General features: G+C 35.9%; 1 protein-coding gene across 1 annotated transcript; it reads right to left on the bottom strand.

Moving 5' to 3' along the window:
• Nucleotides 1-470: 470 nt before the first annotated feature.
• Nucleotides 471-12,760, bottom strand: LOC115430271 (gastrin-releasing peptide-like). Its single transcript, XM_030150211.1, has 3 exons — nucleotides 12,478-12,760; nucleotides 9,787-10,013; nucleotides 471-657 (listed from the first exon to the last, which is right to left on the bottom strand). Exons 1-3 carry the CDS (start codon nucleotides 12,632-12,634, stop codon nucleotides 604-606), a joined length of 438 nt encoding a protein of 145 aa, XP_030006071.1. The 5' UTR covers nucleotides 12,635-12,760; the 3' UTR covers nucleotides 471-603.
• Between the last annotated feature and the right edge of the window lie 547 nt (nucleotides 12,761-13,307).

Here is a 13,307-nt window from a genome sequence, read left to right as displayed (position 1 = left end):
TAATCTACACCTGGCTTTTCTGCTTCCGTCCAGAATAATATACATTATATAGACTAAATGTCCTCTAAAATGAATGTTTATTTGCAACATAGTACAGCAAACTATTACATGATCAAAAACAAATTAATTTCAGCAAAAAAAAAAAAAGTCTCTGTTTTGAAAGTCTGGGGTCGCCAGAAATTTGTGATGTTAAAATGGGGTCACGGTTAAAAAAAAAAAGGTTGGAACCACTGGGTTCGTGGATCAACAGGTTTTAAATGTTGTAGCTCAGTAGATGGTTTTGGTCGACAGTGGATGTTTGGGTCTTTATGGGTTAAATCCAGGCTGTCTATGTTAAAATAAATGCATAAAAACACACAGAGACACAGTGATGCTCAAATAATGATCAAACCTCCACCATGCAGTTTACACAACAGTACATTTATTCAACAATCTCACCTTATGTAACATGACACCTGTCAATCAAACTGGTAGGATATGTATATAAATGATAAATAACTGGTCATATTAAGTGGTATTTGGTTTATATATTACTCTTACAGCAGAAAAATAAATACATATAGTGTGACTGGAGGTGTGTCATGTCCTTAAATAAACTGGTCTTCAGGAGGAGGTGTCGTCTTGGAGGTTCAAAGCCAGGAGGAGCAGCTCAGACATCTGGAATTCAGTGGGTAAAGGCAGAAATATGAGAAAGAACCATGAAATTATGATCAGAAAGTAGTCGGTATCCTGTTGATCGTATTATTTCAGGGGCCACATTGAGCCCAATTTGATCTCAAGTGGGTCAGATCAGTAAAATAATAAGATAGTGACTTATAAATAAAGAAAACGCGAAGTTGTTTCTTGTCCAAAAATATTAAAATGACATTGTGAATATGTTGACATTTACAAACTATCCTTTGACACATAATGTGAATAACCTGAACAACCATGAACTACGGGAAATTTTTAAAAAAGAAAAGTAAGTGAATTTTAACAATATTCTGCCTCAGTTTATTATTTACACATGTGTATTACAACTTACAGATCAGAGTGGATCTACAAATACATAAAAAATTTAGTAACAGGCATCTGGAATAAATTAAAAAAAAAAAAAAGTATTATTTAACCCTTTCATGTATAATAGTCACTATACACTCAAAAAAATAATCTGTTGGATGACCGTAAAAGGATTTCCACCTAATTAAAATGCTTTAATTTAGCAAGACACAGTTTTGTTGAACCAACTAATTGTAAGTATGTTGAGAACGTAAAGTATAACAACACTAAAGTAAGGTCAGTTGTTTGATTATTAACTGTTGTTCTGTTCTTAGATCCTTAGAGATTCCCAAACCTTCCCTTCAGTCACAGTTCCTTACTTTTTTTAACCCTTTCATGCACGAATTGTGAAAACCTCAGTCTTCAGTGTTTTTATTCAATTTATATTGAATTTATATTTATTATTTATTATAAATTATATTTATATTTTATATTTGAATTTATTCATTCATTTTCTGAACCCGCTTTATCCTCACTAGGGTCACGGGGGTCGCTTGGAGCCTATCCCAGCTACATAGGGGCGAAGGCAATTATTATTATTATTATTATTATTATTATATTTAATTTATATTATTTATAGGCATGAAAAAAACAATGCGATCGAGTTTTTTTCTATGGAGTTACAAAAATATCCATGCATTTAATTTTTGAAGTAAAGAAACGTGTTTAAAACCCAATATCAGAAAGTGATATGAAAACAATGAAATAAAAACATTTTTAATGCTGCTAATCTGATGTCTTCTCACATTTTAACATATTCTAATGCTAGTAATTACTCACTTCATCGAGAAAATGTGAAAAAAAAAACCTTCTTGTCTAACAAATAACAATTGATTTACACTCAAACATGTTAGTGCAGATCAGGTTAATCAAGAACAGCAAAGTTACAGTAATGGTCTGAGTTACAGTGTATGGGATGGTGCATCAGTGTTCACTGTGTTGGCTGATATGGAACTAAAACAACAAACCCATGAATATACAAGAGAACAGCTGGAGAAGAACTGTCCACTGGAGTGGACAGTGCATGAAAGGGTTAATTTTTTTTTTTTTTTTATGGTACCTTCCTTTAAGTTTTCCAGATCCTTCAGGCTCCACAGGTGTGTTTAAGTTCTTTCACTAATGTGGTTGAAGTTGGAATCAGCCAGAACACCAGTTCTTGAAGCGGCCATTTTGAAACATCATGAGTCACTTTGGCTTTGTTCATTCTGGAGCGGGAATCCTAATGAAGTATTGGTTTGATTATTCTCTAGCAGATCTAGATAACAGTGATGCTTTAACCCTTTGACGCACAAATTATGAAAACCTTAGTCAGGATTTTTTTCCTGAGTGTTTTTATTCCTCTTTAGGCATGAAAAAAACAATGAGATTGATTTTTTTTTTTTTTTTTTTTTTTTAAATGAACTTATTTTTCACAGTTACAAAAATGTCCACTCAATTGGACACCATGTGTTTAACCCTTTCATGCATAAGTCACTCCAGTGGACAGTTCTTCTCCAGCTGTTCTCTTGTATATTCATGGGTTTTGTTGTTTTAGTTTCATATCAGCCAACACAGTGGACGCTTATGCACCATCTCATACCCTGACATTCATACCATTACTGTAACTTTGCTGTTCTTGATAAACCTGATCTGCAGTGACATGTTTTAGTGTAAATCAATTATTTGTTAGACAAAAAGGTTTTTTTTTTTGCATATTATCTCCATGAAGTGAGTAATTACTAGCATTAGAATATGTTTAAATGTGAGAAGACATCAGATTAGCAGCATTAAAAATGTTTTTATTTCATAGTTTTCATATCACTTTCTGATATTGGGTTTTAAACACGTTTCTTTACTTCAAAAATGAAATGCATGGATATTTTTGTAACTCTATAGAAAAAAAAAAAACTCGATCACATTGTTTTTTTTTTATGTCTAAGGAGGAATAAAAGCACTCAAGAAAAATATCTTGACTAAGGTTCTCATAATTCATGCATGAAAGGGTTAATTTTTGAAGCAAAGAAACATGTATTTAAAATGCAATATCAGAAAGTGATAAACTGTGTGAAAACTATGAAACAAAAGTATTTTTAATGCAGCTAATCTGATGTTTTTTCATCTTTTATCATACTCTAATACTAGTTCTTAGTCACTTCATGGAGTTAATATGAAAAAAAAAAAAACCTTTTTGATAATAATAATGGATTGGATATATATATAGTGCCTTTCTAGACACCCAAAGTGCTGTACATTATTTTTTTTTATTTATTTATTTTTTCTTCTGTTTTTTTTTTTTTTTTTTTTTTTTTTAGAGAAAAAAAAAGTGCTTTACATTTTTGACCCATTATGCATTGGCTCTCACATTCACACTCTGGTGGTGGTAAACTACATTTGTATCCACAGCTGCCCATTTGCGCCTACGACCCCTCCGACCACCACCAAACATTCATACACCAGTGTGAGTGGCACTGGAGGCAGGGAGGGTGAAGTGTCTTGCCCAGGGACACAACAAACTGACTAAGACAGAGCGGGATTCCAATCGCCAACCCTTCGGTTACTGGACGACCCGCTCTACAACCTGAGCCGCAGCCGCCCCGATGTGGTTTTTGTTGAAGAAAACTGTTAATTTCAGTCTAATAACAACTAGCAGTTTGATTTACATTCAGTCATGTTAGTGCAGATCAGGTTGATTAAGAACATAAAGTTACAGTACTGGTATGAACTGTAGTGTATGGGATGGTGCTGAAGTGTCCACTGTGTTGGCTGATATGGAACTAAAACAACAAAACCCATGAATATATAAGAGAACAGCTGGAGAAGAACTGTCCACTGGAGTAACCAGTATGTATGAAAGGGTTAATCCTAGGTTTAGGATTAGAGCAGGGGGGTCCAAACTTTTTTTCAAGAGGGCCAGATCTGATAATGTGGACATTGCCAGGGGCCAGCGGTCCCTTCAGACATTTTTTAAACAGTAAAAATTACATATAAATGCGCTGTTCTACAACAATTTTATTTTCATTGTCACAATATCATTTTTTAAAAATGGCAATGTAACCAAATCTAAGCCACTCAGGTGTGAACAAATTAAAAAAACAAAACAAAACAGTTCTGCCTTCCTTTCACATCTGGAGTCAGATAACATAGAGCAAACTGTGTAGAGTATCTTAAACTTCCAAGTTGATAAAAATCTTAACCCCACATTCATTTTAAACATGACTTATATGAGTAATCATTACTCATATATTACTCAGTAATACAAAGTCTGTTAACATTTAAGATGAAAACATATGACTCTTACTCTTGTCTTTCACAAAATCATTCAGAAAGTAATATTCTGTGTCACATCTACAAGTACATAACACCAGCAATTATAGGCAACTAACCTGGCAACTTGGTAGCCTGCCCTGGTGGTGAATTCATTGAACTCAGGTTCACATGAAGAGTCACTGTTGTGAGTTTAAAGCAGCTTGAATTTGCTTCACTTTTTCGGAACGCTCATTCCCTGTTAGCTTGTCATATGCGTTAGCATGTTTTGTCTGCTCGTGTCTCTTTACGTTGAATTCCTTAAACAAGACAACAGTCTCTTGACAAATTAGGCAAACACAATCACCTCGATTTTCAGTGAAAAAAAATTGTAATTCCCATCTCTCCTGGAAGCGGCGGCCCTCACTGTCAACTTTCGTTTTTTTTTATTTACAGGCGCCATGGTTAGAAATTAGCGAAAAAGGTTCATGGCAAAGTCTCAGATCCAGATAGAGTTAGAGTGGTGCTGCCACCATGAGGTGAAAGGAGGAACTGCATTTTGAACCTTTTATGATTCATGTAGTCTGTTCAACAGTCCAAACGTGCCATAAATAATATAATATAAAACCCAAGATGTGGGCCGTATAAAATTTGACCGCGGGCCGTGATTGGCCCCCGGGCCGGACTTTGGACATGCCTGGATTAGAGTTAAGGCTAGATCTGAGCTAGACTAAATGATGCTCTGGAGGGGTACTGCAGATGGGGGTCCTACATAAACCCATTAGGTTGTGTTGACATAAAGGAATCTAATGGATTTTGTGCGTCATGTTAAAAGTACATGATGCGGAGGTTATGTTTCCGTTGGGGTTTGTCTGTCTGTCTGTTAGCAAGATAACTCAAAAAGTTATGGACAGATTTGGATGAAATTTTCAGGACATGTTGATACTGGCACAAGGAACAAATGATTAAATTTTGGTGGTGATAGGGGGTGGGGTGGGGTGATCTGCCTTGGCGGAGGTTTGCTTTCTCCGAGTGCTTTTCTAGTTTAAAAATGTTTAACCACTAAACATTCATTCATTCATTCATTTTCTGAACCCGCTTTATGTTCAGCCAGGGTCAAAGTGCAATATATACTTAGCTCTGCTGTTTCCTTTTTGTTTTGTTTTTTCTCGGTTGGTGACATGTCTGTTTTTATACTGTATATATATTTACACTTCCTTTCTTCTTTAAACTTTTGCACTACGCATCACCAGAGAGTTGTCACTTACAATTTCGTTGTATATATGTATAATGACAATAAAGGCATTCTATTCTATTCTATTTATCCTCACTAGGGTCACGAGGGTCGCTTGGAGCCTATCCCAGCTACATAGGGGCAAAGGGGGGGTACACCCTGGACAAGTTGCCAGTTCATCACAGGGCTGAACATATAGGGACAAACAATCACTCTCACATTCACACCTATGGGCAATTTAGATTAACCGATTAACCTATCAGTGCATGTCTGTGGATGGTGGGGGGAAGCCGGACTACCCGAAGAGAACCCACGCAGACACGGGGAGAACATGTAAACTCCACACAGAAAGGTCCCACCCCCATCGACTAGTGTTGGAATCGAACCCAGGACCTTCTCACTGTGAGGCATGAGTGCTAACCACTGCACCACCGTGTCACCCACCACTAAACATGAATTAATATAATAGCAGCTACTTGTTATATTTATGTTGTTAGAACAGATACCCATGTTGCTTTTTTTTAGTGTACAGTGGACACTTATTCTCCAGCTGTTCTCTTGTATATTCGTGGGTTTTGTTGTTTTAGTTCCATATTAGCCAACACAATGGACACTTATGCACCGTCCCATAATATATTGACATTCATACCATTACTGTAACTGCTGTTTTTAATAAACCTGATCTGCACGAACATGTTTCAGTGTAAATCTATTGCTAATTGTTATTAGACTGTAATTAAAAGTTTTCTTAATCAAAAAGTGTTTTGTTTTGGTTTTTATGCGTATCATCTCCACGAAGTGAGTAATAACTAGGGGTGTGTATTGGCAAGAATCTAGTGATACGATACAAATCACAATACTAGGATCACGATATGATATATCATGATATATCATGATACTGTAAAAAAAGGCAATTTTTTGTTAGTTTCTTTTTTAAAAAATGATTATATCCTGGAATTATTGAATTACACCAGAAAAATGCACAAATACTAAACACACTTTTATTTGATCAGAACAGGATCTAACGTTATATCACAAAATGTCCCTGTGTTAAAATTTAAATTATGTTTTACAGACATTACAGTTTAAGATCCTGTACAAATGTTCATATTCTATTAGTTCAGAACTAACATCAGAACATTATTTTTGTGCAATCCCAACAAAGGAACTAACATCTGCCTCTCAGGGAGTAAAAAGTGTTTTTAGGATGCTTTAAATAACCATTATTTAATAAAACAGTGTTAGATAATAATAAATAAAATATAAACAATAAAGAAAACCAAAAAAAAAGAACCTCCATAATATCTGTATTTGAATAAATACCTAAAAATATCGATACAGTATTGGGAAACGAAATATTGCGATATATTGCAGAAACGATATTTTCTAACACCCCAAGTAATAACTAGTATTAGAGTATGTTAAAATGTGACAAACATCAGATTAGCTGCATGAAAAATTTTATTATTTCATAGTTTCCACTCAGTTTATCACTTTCTGATGATGGGTTTTAAATACATGTTTCTTTGCTTCAGAAATTAAACACATGGTGTCCAGCTGAGGGGACATTTTTGGAACTCCATGAAAAATAGGTTCATAAACCCTTTCATACATACCGCTCACTAAAGTGGACAGTTATTCTGCAGCTGTTCTCTTGTATATTCATGGGTTTTGGTGTTTTAGTTCCATATTAACCAACACAGTGGACGCTTCACATACACTGTAATTCATACCATTACTGTAACTTTGCTGTTCTAGATAAACCTGATCTGCACGAACATGCTGGAGTGGAAATCAATTGCTAATTGTTATGAGACTGTAATTAACAGTTTTCTTAAACAAAAAGTTTTTGTTTTTTTGTTTTTTTTGCATATCCTCCTGAGACCCAGCAATGCACTGTGTCCTCTATAGGGGACAAAAGTTTGACAGTTTAACTAAAATGCTGTCCATTGCAAAGGACATTCCATTAATAAATAAATAAAAAAAAATGATTTTAAAAATGTATCTGAAAAAAAAAAAACCCAAAAACTGTTGCATTATGCAGTTTCCACTCAAGACAATTTTTTTGTGTAAAAAAGCTAAAATTGTCGATTTCCTGGGTCTCAGGGGATATTATCTCCATGAAATGAGTAATAACTAGTATTGGAGTAGGATAAAATGTAAGAAAACATCAGACTAGCGGCATTAAAAATGTTTTTATTTCATAGTTTTCACACAGTATGTCACTTTCTGATGATGAGTTTTAACCCTTTCATGCATGAATTATGAGAACCTTAATCAACATTTATTTCCTGAGTGTTTTTATTCATCTTTAGGCATGAAAAAAACAATGCAATTGAAAATTTTCTTATGAACCTATTTTTCATGGAGTTCCAAAAATGTCAGCTTGACACCATGCATTTAATTTTTGAAGAAAAGAAACAAGGATTTACTGACATATTGTGTGAAAACTATGAAATAAAAACATTTTTAATGTGGCTAATCTGCTGTTTTTTCACATTTTAACAAACTCTAATACTAGTCATTACTCACTTCACAGAGATAATATGCAAAAAAAACCCCCAATTTTTTGGTAAAAAAACCAAAAAAAACAATAAAACTGTTAATTGCAGTTTAGTAACAATAAGAAGCAATTGATTTTTATTTTTATTTTTTTTAGTTTAGTTTATTTCAAATGTGCAACAAGACAAAATAATCTTACTTAGTCTTTAGACATAAAACAGGTAGTAAGAGGTCATGGAAGAAAACAAAAAAACAAAAAAACAAAAACAAAACTTATACATCTACATGACTTAATTTTCACATTCGAAAAGGAGTGGGAAGAAGTATAATTTATTTAATCCCACCCCTTCAACACTCCAACAAGTTACTGTAGATCAGGTTTATCTGGAACAGCAAAGTATTGGTATGAATTACAGTGGATGGGATGATGCATGAGCGTCCAATGTGTCGGCTGATATGGAACTAAAACAACAAAACCCATGAATACACAAGAGAAGAGCTTTGAATAACTGTCCACTCTAGTGACCAGTGTGCATGAAAGGGTTAAATACATGTTTCTTTGCTTTAGAAATTAAACACATGGTGTCCAGCTGAGTGGACATTTTTGGAACTCCATGAAAAATAGGTTCATAAAAAAAATATTCAATCACATAGTTTTTTCATGCCTAAAGAGGAATAAAAACACTCAGGAAAAAAATCTCAATTAAGGTTTTCATAATTCATGCATGAAAGGGTTAATACATATTTTTCTATGTAATTTTTGCACTTTGAGGACTGGAATAGGACCCCCTGTTGGGCCAGTTTTGGCCCACAGGCCGTATGTTTGTAGTGATGCTTTAACCCAGGGGTGTCAGACTCATTTTAGTTCAGGGCCACATACAGCCTCATGTGATATAAAGTGGGCCGGAGGGGTCAAATAATATAAATAATAGAATAATAACTTTTGAGTGAAAAAAGTAAAATTCCGTAATGAAAATGTTTACATCTAGGAATTGTACTCAAACTCAACATGAACAAACATGAACAACCTGAACATTCTTAAGTAAAAGTGCGATGTTAACAATTTCACGCCTTAGTTTATCATTTCTACATGTGAATCACAACTTAGAGATCACAGTGGATCTACAAATACACAGAAACATTAAATAACAGGCAGAATATTATTAAAATTCTACATACTTCTCCTAAGAAATTTCAGGTTATTCACATTTTTTTTTTTATAAAAGGCTAGTCTGTAAATGTAAACATCTGTGTAATTTTCCTTTTTTTTTACACTAAAACCAAGAGAAATATCGACAGTTTTGATTATTACCTCCGCCAAGGAGGTTATGTTTTTGCCAGGGTTTGTTTGTTTGTTTGTTTGTTTGTTTGTCTGTTTGTTTGTCTGTCCGTTAGTGTGCAACATAACTCAAAAAGTTATGGACAGATTTGGATGAAATTTTCAGGGTTTGTTGGAAATGGGATAAGGAAGAAATGATTAAATTTTGGTGGTAATCGGGGGCATGGGGGGGGGGGGGGGGGGGGGGGGGGCACACTGATCAGCCTTGGCGGAGGTCTGCGCTCTCCGAGTGCTTCTAGTTTATAGGTTATTATGATAGTATTTTACTGGTCTGATTATTTTAAGATTGAATAGACCTAAAATGATTTTAACATCCTTATTTGTTAATATTTTCAGTGTAATTTTTGCATTTCACAGATTCATCCAAGAGGCTGGATTGAACCCCTTCACAGGCCGGATTTGGCCCCCGGGCCGCATGTTTGACACCTTTGCTTTAACCGTACAGACTGACCTCTCTGAGATATTTGTCCCTCTCCTCTTCCCTCCACCTGCTGTTTGCTCTTTGCGCCGTCATCTCTCTTCTGGGGGGTTTCTGTTGCAGCAGAGCCTGGATCAGACGCTGGTATGGATCCAGATCTGCGGTCCCTGGTCCAGCTGCCGTTTCTGACACTCTGGGCTGGACAGTGTCCTGGGGTGTGTCCTGCAGGCTGTTGATGCTCTTCTTTCCCATCAGATGACCTGGAATAATAGAGGACACGTTCATCTGGGCTCACGGAACAACCATGACGCTGGAATTAGAATATAAGCAGCAAGACGTCATGCTTTGGTTCTCTGTATATCCCCGCCCTCGTCTGAAAGAGGCATCTTCATGTTTGGTTCATTGAATTCAGTTCGATTCACTGAAACATGATTGTCTGATGTTTTCATCGACCTATCCAACACAAACAGAAACAGAAAACCTACTGGTGTTTGTGCTCATGGGTGTGGATTTTCATTTCAGGACTGGGGGAGAGTCCAGGGTACCTGTCCTACAAAAGTCTTCATTTCATTTCATGGACCAGTTTGAACCTTTTCAGTATCAGTTTATGCAGGAAATCTCCCTTTATTTGTGTGGAGAAAAAAAAATCAACTTAGATAGATAGATAGATAGATAGATAGATAGATAGATAGATAGATAGATAGATAGATAGATAGATAGATAGATAGATAGATAGATAGACTGTATTTTGAACATGTGTAGGCAAAAAATGACCATTTTAAACAGAATCAGAATCATGTTTAGTTAAAATAAACAGGGTTCACATTCGTATGAATTTGCGTCAGTGCTTTAGTTCATACACTGAACATGGAGTAGGTAAGAAACATGCAGTAAAAAATAAAATACAATACAATAAATTACAATAAAACACTTAAATCTGATGGAGAATGAGAGGAATCAGAGCACTGTAAAAAATGACTGTAGAATTAACACCAAAAAGTTGTAAAATTGCAACATAAAAAAACTGTAAGTGACAATACAAAGCCAAGTTGTTTATTTGAAAAGATTTTTGTGTTAACGATTCAATCAAATATAGCTGTAGTTTTTACAGGAAGAGTATGTGAACAAAACCAGATTTGGATGTAGAAATGATGTATTTCTATTGTTTTTAGAAAATAAAACTGTAAATTAAAAAACAATGTGGTGCCGTTTAAATTGCGATACTAGAAGTTGGAAAAGCATTACAAGATAGATAGATAGATAGATAGATAGATAGATAGATAGATAGATAGATAGATAGATAGATAGATAGATACTGTTTTTTGAACATATGTAGGCAAAAAAAATTACAATTTAAACAGAATCAGAATCATGTTTAGTTTAAATAAACAGGGTTCACATTCATATAAATTTGCTTCAATAGTTTGGTCCATACACTGAACATGGAGTAGGTAAGAAACATGCAGTAAAAAATAAAATACAATAAATTACAATAAAACACTGATTAAATCTGATGGAGAATGAGCGGAATCAGTGCTTGAGCTCAGAATTCACATTCATGTTTTAGAAATGAAACACCTAATGCACAAGAAACAGATTTGTTTTTATGTATGCGCTTTTTTCTCATAATAAAAGTCGAATTACTTGCATTCCCTGACACCTATCCCTGCTCAAATAGAATTATAATAACAGTTACAGCCAGTATCCTTTGGGTTCAGGAGTAAAAGCCTGTTCTAAAGCTTGTTTTTTTTTTTTTTTTTTTTTTTTTTTTTTTTTTTAATGAATGTTTATTTCAGTTAAATACAAAATACAAAACACATACATATAAAAAACAAACAAACAACAAAACACCTACATATAAAAAAAACAAACAAACATAAAACACATTTTGTAACTGAAAAAGGAAGAAGCTGAAGCCGGACGCTTATTTCTGCTTCTCCTATTTACATCCTTAGTCCATGTCCACACCTTGAGTTGCAGCAGATAAATACTTAAACATAAATTATACTACATTCAGTGTAATAAGTTATTTTGTAATCATATTACTTTCATATCCCTTCATAATTTGACCAATTAAATTCTTTTTGAAACTCGACAGTGAGCTACACAATTTCACTTCATCCTTCAGTTCGTTCCATAGCTTGACACCAATAACTGAAACACTGTGATATTTACCTCCGCCAAGGAGGTTATGTTTTTGCCAGGGTTTGTTTGTTTGTCTGTCCGTTAGTGTGCAACATAACTCAAAAAGTTATGGACAGATCTGGATAAAATTTTCAGGGTTTGTTGGACATGGGATAAGGAAGAAATGATTAAATTTTGGTGGTGATCGGGGGTGGGGGGGCACTGATCGTTAGTGTGCAACATAACTCAAAAAGTTATGGACAGATTTGGATGAAATTTTCAGGGTTTGTTGGAAATGGGATAAGGAAGAAATGATTAAATTTTGGTGGTGATCGGGGGTGGGGGGGCCCACAGGGGGGGGGCACTGATCAGCCTTGGCGGAGGTCTGCGCTCTCCGAGTGCTTCTAGTTAACATTTGTTCTTACTTTACATTTTTCAAACACAAACATCCCTCTTAAATTATAATGTCCTTCTCTTAACTTAAAAATTTTCTGAATACAAAAAGGTATGGTTTATAAATTACTGAACAGAGCAGAATGTGCGCACACTCGGTGCGTAATGCGCATATGGAGCCCGTTCAGATGCTGGTGTTCCTCTTACCTACAGCCCAGTGGTTTCCCCGTGGATACATTTTACCGACGGCAGGTGCAGGACTCTCTGAGCAGTGAAGCAAACACGACATCGTTGCCAAAATAAGAAAAAGTGGCAGCACTGGTCTGCAAGTCCATGAATAGGCGCACAGACACACTCCGCCCATGACAGCAGAAGGAAAAAGCACCTGCGGAAAGATGGAATCCTGTTTACACTGAAGCAGACACAGGGAACTTCTCCAACATAGTCAAGTTCATGAACAGAGGGATTCTGTCTGTTCAGTGTTTCTGTTCTTTCCTCCTGTTGCTCAGAAGTTCCTCGTCTTTGGCAGAAACAGTCCAAGTTAAAGCTCCTCCTGACATGAGAGCTGCGCGCAATTTAAGAGAAAGCCCAGAGCGCACAAAGCATGAGTACAGGCAGGGGTGAGTGTTGGAGCAGGCTGTTTGTCCTGAGGGGACAGGAGGCGGAAACCACAGTTCAGGACTGGACTAGTGAGAGATGACGTCCTTTTCAGACACTGATGGGGGGAGAAGTGTTTACATACAGGCAGTGGCGCAGAAAGGGTCCCCTGGGGCCCCAAGCAATGAATAAATAAATAAATAAACACATACATACAGGTGGGGGAGGGGCAATTTGGACTCAGGGGGCCCCTTCAGAGAATTTGAGAGAGCTGGTTGTTACTGCAACTTCTCACTGCCGCTGTGTAGTGAACTTATTCTTTAGACTGTTTGTGTCAAGTCTGTTGGTCCTTTGGGGGCCCCTGCTGGCTTAGGGGCCCCAAGCAGCTGCCTGCCTTGCCTAATAGCAAGCTGCACCACTGCATACAGGGTGGGGAAGCA

The sequence above is a fragment of the Sphaeramia orbicularis genome, chromosome 12, assembly GCF_902148855.1.
Source record: "Sphaeramia orbicularis chromosome 12, fSphaOr1.1, whole genome shotgun sequence".
Lineage (NCBI taxonomy): Eukaryota > Metazoa > Chordata > Actinopteri > Kurtiformes > Apogonidae > Sphaeramia > Sphaeramia orbicularis.
Note: the sequence above shows the minus strand (reverse complement) of the source record. Positions and strands in the feature narration are given on the sequence as shown.

Coding starts and splice junctions, on each gene's coding strand:
- LOC115430271 (XM_030150211.1), bottom strand. CDS start 12,634: ATGGGCGGAGTGTGTCTGTGCGCCTATTCATGGACTTGCAGACCAGTG. Junction 10,014..12,477: donor GGGAAACCACTGGGCTGTAG/GTAAGAGGAACA, acceptor CTATTATTCCAG/GTCATCTGATGGGAAAGAAG. Junction 658..9,786: donor GGGACAAATATCTCAGAGAG/GTCAGTCTGTAC, acceptor ACTGAATTCCAG/ATGTCTGAGCTGCTCCTCCT.